Here is an 11236-nt window from a genome sequence, read left to right on the forward strand (position 1 = left end):
CAGTTGTCCCTCGCTACTGTGATGTCCTTACAAAATGTTGCTATACTCTTCCAAAAAATATAATATTCAGCTGGCAACTCCATACTAAAACTATATGTGTATATACCCACGATACTAGCTGAAACACCTACGTCTTTAAGTGATCCCGAAAACCATTAGCTTACATTATAACTTTACGCACGAAAGGTTGTGGTTGACACCCGTATTAGACACGCTATTTAAGTACTATGTGTATATGTAGCATTATATAATGTACGCGAAATGTGTGTTTGTTAATAATAAAGTGAAAGATATTTTTAACTGTTGGACTTTTTGGTTTTTTTTGGTAACCAAACAAAAGATGATTCTTAAATGTAGGAAAGTAAATAGCAGCTTATCTAAAGAGGCTTACAGTGGGCCGGAGAATTCGAGGGACCTCACCCAGAAAAACGAAAAGACTCTTACTCTAAAATCAACATTAAACATAACGTTGAGAAAAACGGTGTTGATATCTCCCTAACTGATAGAGTTAACACTTGGGACTCTGGATGCGAGCAATGAGAAATGAAATGTAAATAGATATATAAAGAGGGTGTGAAATTCATATGACTTCAGTCATATTCAGTGTATCTTGAAAATGGTGTAAATGAAAAAGTTGTGTGCGAACAGTTTTGAGTTTTTCGATTTATGCGCCTGAAATAGCGCGTGTCGATGGCAAAAGAACAGAATGCCAAGAGCTATGTCTAAATCGGCTCGAGTTGTTGTACATATATCTCACTCGATGGTTTAATGTAGTTTTGCGGGAAATCGTGAGTTGGACTTTTTTTCTGGTGAAATCGTACAAAAACACAGCTAGTATATAATATTACTGCCACACCCAGCACACATACATATATACCCTTTTTATTTGCGCTCGTGTATTATAATATACTTGGAGACACAAGTTTTGTTTTTAATTGCTTCCACTTTTTTAACGCGTCTTTATGAGTTAAATCTAATTATCATAGAATCTGAAAATACATGCTTATGTAGCTAGATCTTCATCTACAGATCTCGTGGTGGAATTAAAAGCAGCCAAAACGTGTCGATTAACGTTCTAATCTTTATCATAAACGTGTTATCAAAATTAAATTATAGCATTAACCCATTTAGGTGTTGATTCCAACAGAAAATATTGTGTAATTCGTTTCAAGATTGTAGTTAGAATAAACTTACTAGTCATAATCCAACCCAAACTATAATTTATATCGGAAAAGTATATTCTTCAAAATTATAGCGAAAGATGAGTACTTCTAATTTGAAAATAAATTTCTCGAATGGGTTACATATTGTTAAAGAGAAAATTTTTTGACTAAAGTCCGGTCGTAATCGAGGTGAACGAAGATTTGCAATTTAATAAAAATATCCCGATCAAGTGTTCCGAAGTAAAGATGTCAGAAAGAAGATCTCAGCAAAGTGAAGAGCAAACCGAAAATACCAAATATTTACTAAAACAGTTGTCTGTTTCTTTATTACTTAAAATTTTTATTATACTAATTATATATTATATGATCAAATTTGACCCGGACTACCGAAAATACCAAAATTTTTCTAAACAGTTTTCTGGTCCTTTACAACTTAAATTTTTGATTATAATAAATATATGTATTATATGATCAAATTTGACCCGGACTTAGCGAAAATACCAAAAATTGTATAAAATAGTTTTATGTTCCTTCATTACTTAGATTTTTGATTATAATAAATATATGTATTATATGATCAAATTTGACCCGGACTAGCCGAAAGTACCAAACATTTACTAAAGCAGTTGTTTGGTTCTTTATTACACAAATTTTTGATTTTAATAAATATTTGTTCTCTGATCAAATTTGAACCGGACTGACCCACATAAACTGCGCTTGTTTCCTAGATTGATACAACCAAAAAATCTTTGGCAAAAGCGACGACGAATAGAGATATGCTTGACAACGTAGCTGAGGTCTCTTAATTCATCGAACGCATCATTACTAGGTCAAAACTGTCTAACAATTCAACGAAAAGAGCTCCATAAGCCTAACTCGAAAAAGCATAATTTCGATGAATGCACTAAAGACCAACTATTTCAAAGGTAATCATTTTTTTTTTATAAAAATAGCTGTTTTTTCAGTCTGGGTTAAACCGGATCAGAAGGTAGAAAGTTAACATTGAAAAAATTAGTCATAAATGGGTTAATCTAGACTATATTATCTACATGATGAGTCTTATATCTAGCAATTTGAATAAAGCTTGCTAAATCTGATCTTTTTATGCCAAAAATAATACAAATTAGCTGATTCATGCCGAATAAAGATGCGGTTAATCTTCACAAGTAAAGTGCTTTCGGAAAGTGTAAAGTGTTTTGTGAGAAATAGATTTGTGCTAAAGTGGACGTGGAAAGAATAAAAAAAAATAGAAAATTATTTTTGGAAAAAAGCAAACATCACACAAGAAATGAAAAAATAGAAAAAAATTGGCGTAAAGAGCACTTTTTTGTTTCATGGCTTACATAGTTGCTCATACTGCAAGCATTTCAATTTGCACAGTCTATTTACACCTTAAGGACTAATGCAACAGAAGCAAGTACATAAAACATTAACAAATAGTACATAGAGTAGAGATGACTAAATACTTTCTAATGAAAGAAACGTTTATCACGTTCATCACGTGCTGTATTTTTCAGCAGATTTCTCTTACTATAAATTCGAGTGACGAAATTCTGACGAATCAGTGCTAGTCACCCAGCTAAGCAAGCTACAGTAAGCTAAAAAGACAATACACTCTAGATCGACGAAATTCAGCCAACGAAGAAGGACAACGCTTGATAAAATGATGAAGTTCGCAACAAGTTTCATTATCCTTCTGACACTGATGGTCACAACAAAGGCCGATGGTAAGTCAACTAGAGTTGCATGAATCTCCAATGAGTTTTTGATTAACACATGCCACACACAATAGTGGATCCTCACGACTTCTTCCATAGGGCAACACAATCACGTGCAAATATGTTTGCTAGCGGTATGGTTACTGACAATTCCGCTGTCCCCGTGGAGGAACTCGACCCGAACTTTTGGCGCAAATCGGCGAATGATGAAATTAATAAACGTCTGGCCGACAAACCAAACACCAACATAGCAAAGAATATCATCTTTTTCCTTGGTGATGGCATGTCGCTTACCACGGTTACCTCGGCGCGTATACTCAAAGGACAGCGCGAAGGTAAACCGGGTGAGGAGTCACAACTGAGCTTTGAGAAATTTCCCTACACCGGCTTGAGCAGAGTGAGTTTTCACTAAAGACATAAATGAAAATTTATTTTATTCAATAAGTTATGTCTTTAGACCTATTGTGCTAATGCTCAAGTACCCGATTCGGCATGTACATCGACCGCTTACCTCACAGGCGTTAAGACTAATATTCTGTCATTGGGTATTGGACCAAGTGTAAACTATAATGACTGTGAGGGATCTATGGATCCGGCTAATGATCTTACATCACTCTACGATTGGGCACAGGCAGCTGGTAAGTCTACCGGTTTCATCACTACAACCACGTTGACACATGCCAGTCCCAGTGGCGGTTATGCACACGTCGCCAATCGTATGTGGGAGTGCGATACAGATGTACGCAGCTACCTAGGCGACGACTACACATCGGATTGCATCGATATGGCCACACAGTTGGTTACCGAAGAACCGGGACGTAAATTGGATTTCATAATGGGTGGTGGTATTGGTAAATTCTTACCCAAAACCATGATCGATCCATTCGGTAATCCCGGTGAACGTTCGGATGGTAAGAATTTGCTCTCCGAATGGCAACGCCGTCACGATGGTGGCGTCTTCGTCAGCAGTCGCAAACAAATGAATGCAATCAATATTGAACAAACCACCAGCGTTTTGGGTATCTTCCAATCGAGTTTGATGAATTACCATCTTCATGCTACCGAAACTGAGCCAACCCTAGCCGAAATGACCGAAACGGCAATCAAATTTTTGCGTAAGAACGATAATGGTTACTTCGTATTCATTGAGGGTGGTCTCATCGATTATGGCAATCACGCAAATAAGCCCGGCCTCAGTCTTGATGAGACTTTAGAATTTGCAAAGGCTATCGAGTTGGCGCGTAATATGACAGATCCCGAAGATACGCTCATTGTTGTCACATCTGATCACGCCCATCCACTCAGCATCTCCGGTTATCCCGAACGTGGCAATGATATTTTGAATATCAACAAGATCGGCTATGACAAGAGCGGCGTGCATTATGCCACTCTCAACTATGCAGCTGGTCCTCAGCAATACCTGGATGAATATGGCAATCGCATCGAATTGGAAGGTCAATTTGGAGATCCAGGTTAGCAATACATTGAAGCTTTTGTGAAATGAACTGACTATGATTTTTATTTTGGCAGATTTCGTCTTCCCCAGTTACATTAGCGCTAATGATGGTGTGCATGGTGGTGATGATGTAGGCGTTTTCGCTTCCGGCCCCTGGGAGCATCTCTTCCGTGGTGTACTCCAACAGAATACTCTGCCACATATTATGGCTTATGCCGCCTGCATTGGCGATGGCGCTAAAGCTTGCGATTAAGCGCCAAGCAACTAAGTCGTTTGCAGTATGTCCGTCCTCTGTAAACACACATATAAACATATTGAAATACATACATATAAAGCATTTTAAAAGCAACAAACGTGCGTTTATGATAGCCGTCCAACTAAAAACTCGCATAATCGCTAGCCAACTTAGTGCTAAGCATGCTAATTCTGTCAGCTGTAGATAAGACTCGGTTACTTGTATGTATATTTAAATAAAGAGATTAAAAAGTAACATTTCTTTGGCTTTAGTAGAGGTTACCCGACAGCTCTTACCTTGAGTTACCGTGCAGTTCTTGGTTCTTAAAAAATGTAGGCAGATCTTTAGATTTCAGCACTTGCTCATTAAATCGAATCGCCAGATCTTCTGGAATGCCTGATACAGAATTACAATCCAATTTGACTTACAGTGTTTATCCGGAAAATAATAGGACTGAGTCGATTTAAAAAAAAATATTGAACCAATCGTTACAATTCTTTAAAAACTTTCAAAATAGCAAATAGGTGCAACTTCCAATCAGCTGCGATGTCTTGTCGGACCCAATTGACCCTTCGTTTGAGTCTCTTGAGGACTTTCACGTGAAAACTTGGCGTTGAAGGTTTGTCCAGGAGGAACAAATTCATGGTGGACGATGTCTTTAATGTCAAGACAATGAACATCGTTTTCACTTTGGATTTGCTCATTCCCGGCCCTCCAAAAAGGCCTGGCGCCACCGAAACACAGCACTTCTTGCTAAAGCAACATCTGAGTAAACCTGCTTGATCATATCAAACATTTCTGTCGCAGATTTTCCGAATTTTACACAGAATTTAATCGCGTACCTCTGCTCTAACGAAATAGAAACACGTTTGTCCTGACTCTCCAGGTGCTCGGAGACAATTGACCAGCCGCTCGTTCGTTAGCAAGGAACGCCCTCTACCGAATCCAGATGGTGTGCGCACGCTCCGAAGTAAAGTCGTGGCGGAAGAAAATCAGTCCTATTACTTTCTGAATAAACCCTGTACTGGCGAATCTCTCAGACCACAAAAATCCGTATATCTGATTCTGAAAAACGAGTACTCTTACCCAATAGCTGATGTAATAGCTTCGAGCCTTCGAGAAAACACTTCGGTGTGCAGACAATTTCACGTTTTAGGCCGGTCGATTGGCCACCAAATGCGTAACGTTAAACTTTTTCCTGTGAGTGTATATAAAGTTAATAGTCTATGCGGACAATTTCGCTTCGACTCGGGCCTTGAAGCAAAACATAACGCATTTCATTCGCCAGTTACCTGTCGAAATTTGCGAACGAGTTATTGAAAATTGGACTGAATGGATGGACCATCGGAGACATAGCCACGTCCAACATTTAAAAGAGGTAATCTTCAAAAAATAAATGCCAGAGAATGATATTTCGAATGATAATAAACATTCCCTATTAAAATTAAAGTTTCTGTGTTTTTTCTTTAAAAGAGTAGGGAGATTATCTTTTAGCTACGATGCTGCTGAAATTAACGTTTTTACTTCTTTAATAGGTTTATATTAATCGCTAAAGCTTCGTCCTTAAGCATATTCAAAAACCGATTTACTTTTATATTTCATATTTAATTAAGGCAAACATGGGTTAAGAGTATACTTTATACACATATCAGACCACTTGTTATTACCAATTTAATTTTTATGATCTGCAAAAAGCTTTTATAAAAGCTCTCCCTTTTTACTGACCGTTGAAAAAATTCAGCATTTTCAAAATATGCTCAGAGGCTATTCCAAAATGTAAAGCAGCTATGAGTTTCCACTCAACTTTATTTGCGTTGAGTGTGGGTAAGAAAGCTTCCTGTGTTAATAAGCATTCCCGAGATGGTTAATACAAGATTACAGCAAAAGCTCTAAACCTCAATAAACAAGGTGACAAATCTATATTTTACTATAGAGTAATCTTATTTATTTTTATACTCTTGCAATCAGTTGCTACAAGCCCATAGGTATCGAATTTTTAGACCCCGGTAACTATAGTTGTCTTTTGATCGAAATTGTCGGTACATGTGTGATATATATATCCGAAATTAAGGGGTGATTCTTCTCTTTTAATGGTATGTCTGTATGTCAAGAATTGGTTCAAGCGGACTAATACTTCCCTTAGCCCCCACATACTTAATATAAAGATTTTCAAACTTCGGGGTGACTTTGTACCGCATATATCGGCCAATATGTGAATTACCCCAATGAAAATAAGAGAACGTGTTTTATTCATAAGAGTGTATCTTTGTGCCTAAAATAGATGAATTTGAGCGAAACGGATCTATCCTCTCTTACTTTACTCTATTTGATTGGTTTCGTACCTTAAACCTTTTACCTGGCTTTGATTCTTGCAAGTTTTAAGAGTATATAATGTTCGCTTGCACCGGAACTTAGCCCTAGTCAAAACTTGCTCTGACTTTTTTCTTACCGTATGACAGGCCCAATCATTTATAACCAATATATACTCTTGATGTCCACTCTGCATAGTTAAACTAGGGGACCAAATGGAACCATAACTATGTTTACTCTTCCAATAACAATGCTTTAAGATGTAAGCTCTATCTTTTAATGAGGTTGACTTCATACACAAGTAGTGCATAGTATGTATACAGATAAATATATATATAGATGTCTTAGTTAAATTAAATTGTAATTTTTGGGTTTGGGACCCGCCACGTAAAAATCCCTCACCCCTAATGGAAAGGACAAAATAAACATGGATGGGAGACACAATTCTGATGACGACCACTGCAAACGTACTAAGGATTACGATTTAAAGACATGCATCTAGAATGTCTGGTCCCTTAATTGGGAAGGTGCGCTGTGAAAATCGTGCTTGGCGACTTTAACCCTCAGTGTAAATTCAACCTCCTCGATGAAACATCCCCAAATGCTCTCTGAGAGCACACATTAGCAAGTCGGTATAAACGAACTGTGAGACGGTATTTCAAGCTCTTTACGTATAGCTGCCTTATCGCGGTGGAGAGAAAACAAGCTGCATAACTCGCAACGTTAACACAATACTAGCGGAATGGGATAGATACCAAGGGTTGAAGAGGGAAACGAGACGTCACCTCTTCGTCGATTTCAAATCCGCTTTTGACAGCTCGAAAAAGAATGAATTTGTTATCCCCACAAAACTGATACGGCTGTGTAAACTTGCGTTGAGTCCGGCAAGATCGGGAAGGACCTCTTCGAGCCGTTTGATACCAAACGAGGTTTCAGTCAAGGCGATTCCTTATCGTACGACTTCTTCAATGTAATCCTTGAGAAAAGCTGCAGATCTAAACAGAATAGATGAAGCTACTAGCGTACGCCGCAGCGTACCGATGTTATTGACATCAAGACGAAATATCTCCTGTCATCAAACAAACAGTCGCCGACTTGGCTTGGCTCCCTCGTCACTGTTGACAGTCATAACAGAAAAGTCGCTAACTTGGAACCAGCATCAAAACCAACAACGACGTCAGCTTCGAAATCCAGATTAACTTTCGCCAACAGGTGCTTCGGAATGAGTCGACAAGTGAAAAATAAAGTCCTCTCCAGATGATGTACAAGTCCCTCATCACTCCCGTCCTGCTTTATGGTGCGAGAGCAATGACATCATCTGATGAATCGACTTTAGGAGTGTTCGAAGGAAAGATTTCCGGAAGATGTTTGTTCCTTTGCGTTTCCTTCTACTTCAGAGTTACAAACTTCGTGACAAACTAAATATACCTTGTTCAGGGTATAAAGATATTTGAATAACGCGTGGTAGGGATTAACGATCAAACGAAAGCAGTGATAAATTCCGTCGGTGTATATGTGTGTATCCATATCTATATATATTTTGGCACTTTAAGTTTTTCCAAATGCAGAAAAAACTCAACCGAAAGTAAAAAAAAGCACAGATCATAAAGATAAGCGCAAGATTTTAGCTTCACAAGCGTCAGCAATGCTATTCCCCATGCTAATTTATGAAAATATAAAAGCAGCGGGCTGTTTTCTTGGAATCAGTGCTTGCGGTCAAATCAAATGAGTCTGACCACGAGAGCCATACATAAAGTTTCGTTTTAAATTAAAAATAAGTCTCCATAAAATGTTGCACGCCAGCATCAGGGTGAGCACCGTTTTCGTCCTCGCGATTGTCAGCGTGGTGCTAGCCAGTCAGCCGCCAAGTAAGCTTGCGAACTTTGTACTAAAAAAGTTTTTAACTAAAATTAATTTGGAAAAAATTACATAAAATTGTCTAGTTGATGTGCACGTACCGGATGCATTTTCGGGCAACAGTCGTATCCTATTTACCGGTTTAGGCATGCCGCAAACCAATGAGAAAGTGCCCAAAGAAGAACTCGATCCGAATTTTTGGCGACGCTCGGCGAATGAAGAGTTGCAGAAACGTCTAAGCAACAAGCTAAATACCAACAAAGCCAAGAATGTGATCTTCTTTCTCGGTGATGGCATGCCACTTACCACAGTGGCTGCGGCACGTATACTGAAGGGACAGCGCGAAGGTAAACCGGGTGAGGAATCGCAACTAAGCTTTGAGAAATTTCCCTACACCGGCTTGAGCAGAGTGAGTAGAGAAATATCGTGTATGCAATTTATTAAGTTCTAAACTGGTAATATAACTCCGTAGACTTACTGTACTAACGCCCAAGTAGCCGATTCGGCATGCACCTCGACCGCTTACCTCACAGGCGTTAAGACTAATATTCTTTTCTTGGGCGTTAGCCCAAATGTCGACTTCAATGACTGTAAAGCATCCATGGATCCGGCTAATGATCTTACATCACTCTACGATTGGGCACAGGCAGCTGGTAAGTCTACCGGTTTCATCACTACAACCACGTTGACACATGCCAGTCCCAGTGGCGGCTATGCGCACGTCTCGAATCGTTTGTGGGAGTGCGATACAGATGTACGCACCTATTTGGGAGATGATTACACAACAGATTGCATCGATATGGCCACACAGTTGGTTACCGAAGAACCGGGACGTAAATTGGATTTCATAATGGGTGGCGGTATTGGTAAATTTTTACCAAAAACCATGATCGATCCATTCGGTAATCCCGGTGAACGTTCGGATGGTAAGAATTTGCTTTCCGAATGGCAACGCCGTCACGATGGTGGCGTCTTCGTCAGCAGTCGCAAAAAGATGAACGCTATCAATATTGAACAAACCACCAGCGTTTTGGGTATCTTCCAATCGAAATTGATGAATTACCATCATCATGCTACTGAAAGTGAGCCAACGTTAGCCGAAATGACCGAAACGGCAATCAAGTTTTTGCGTAAGAACGATAATGGTTACGTCGTATTCATTGAGGGTGGTCTCATCGATTATGGTAATCACGCAAATATGCCTGGAATCAGTCTTGATGAGACTTTAGAACTTTCAAAGGCTGTGGAGTTGGCGCGTAATATGACAGATCCCGATGATACACTCATCGTTGTGACAGCGGATCACGCCCATCCACTTAGCATCTCCGGTTATCCCGAACGTGGTAATGATATTTTAGGTTTGAATAACATGGGTGTCGACTCCAATGGCGTTAGCTATGCTACTCTCAATTATGCTATTGGTCCTGAACAATACTTGGATGAGCATGGCAATCGCAGAGAGTTGTACGGAGAATTCGGCGGCGATCCAGGTATGTCAAGGCATCTTTCTTTTTTGCTTATTTGAAGGTGTAATCATCTCGCCAATCTTTCTTATACTTGTAGACTTTCTCTTCCCAAGTTATATCAAGTCCTCCATGGGCAATCATGCCGGTGATGATGTCGGTGTCTGGGCTTCCGGTCCATATGCTCATCTCTTCACTGGCCACTTGCAACAAAACACACTACCCCATCTGATGGCATATGCTGCCTGTATCGGTGATGGCGCTAAGTGCTGTGATTAGATCTTTGAGTTGGCGTCCCCGATTTGCTATCGCCCAGCCGTCCTTAGATTGTGAAAATAAAACTGACGTCCTTAAAAGTACGTCCGGTTATTTAAAAAGTTCAATTGTATAATATTTAAAAGTTCAATAAATTAGTATTATTTTTGGAATTTTAATTCGTCTAAAATAAATCTTTTTAATTTGCATCAATAGCAATTTTATTTATAAACCGTTGGTCTTTTGGTAACCCAGTTTCTTTACAATAATTTATGGGCTTCTTAAACTCAGGTTCAGCAGACTTGGGAAATAGCAAGTTAACCAGATAACAACTGCAAACCCGTTACTTATTATCACACTAATAAAAAAGAAATGCTCAAACTTCAACTAACATAAAAATAGGCAGTTTTAGGTATTTTGCTCACGCCAGACAATTCACGTGTCTACGTGATTTCTACCCAGCTCCCGTAGGCAAATCATTATAAAACGCTTAGTTGTTGATAAAAAATGTCAGATAAAGTTTAGAGCATACATAATGCAAAACAGGGAAGTTTATTATACTTGTTTTATTTAAATACTGTAAGCACTTGATACACAGAACTCATTTCATAAAAAATATTTATAATTTTTTCATTCATATCTGCGCGGCCCAGGGGGTGAACTGAGTTATTGTCAGTACATCTGCACTCGCTTATCGAGAGTTTCCAGCATCTACCAAGAGGGAAGACGTTCTTTTGACAGCTCGTAATGGCCATGTTTGTTTAGAGTTTTGTGTCAAA

General features: G+C 38.9%; 2 protein-coding genes across 2 annotated transcripts; both read left to right on the plus strand.

The window, feature by feature from the left end:
• Positions 1 to 2713: 2713 nt before the first annotated feature.
• On the plus strand, positions 2714 to 4827 carry LOC105221961 (membrane-bound alkaline phosphatase-like). The gene is made up of 4 exons (XM_049453548.1): positions 2714 to 2890; positions 2956 to 3278; positions 3339 to 4353; positions 4412 to 4827. The coding sequence occupies exons 1-4, from the start codon at positions 2827 to 2829 to the stop codon at positions 4588 to 4590; spliced, it is 1581 nt and encodes a 526-aa protein (XP_049309505.1). The 5' UTR covers positions 2714 to 2826; the 3' UTR covers positions 4591 to 4827.
• A 3747-nt stretch (positions 4828 to 8574) lies between these two features.
• Positions 8575 to 10670, plus strand: LOC105221960 (alkaline phosphatase). The gene is made up of 4 exons (XM_011199107.4): positions 8575 to 8750; positions 8826 to 9148; positions 9212 to 10229; positions 10303 to 10670. Exons 1-4 carry the CDS (start codon positions 8672 to 8674, stop codon positions 10479 to 10481), a joined length of 1599 nt encoding a protein of 532 aa, XP_011197409.2. The 5' UTR covers positions 8575 to 8671; the 3' UTR covers positions 10482 to 10670.
• The last annotated feature ends 566 nt before the right edge of the window (positions 10671 to 11236 follow it).

This window comes from Bactrocera dorsalis, chromosome 3 (assembly GCF_023373825.1).
Source record: "Bactrocera dorsalis isolate Fly_Bdor chromosome 3, ASM2337382v1, whole genome shotgun sequence".
In the NCBI taxonomy this organism is placed as follows: Eukaryota; Metazoa; Arthropoda; class Insecta; order Diptera; family Tephritidae; genus Bactrocera; species Bactrocera dorsalis.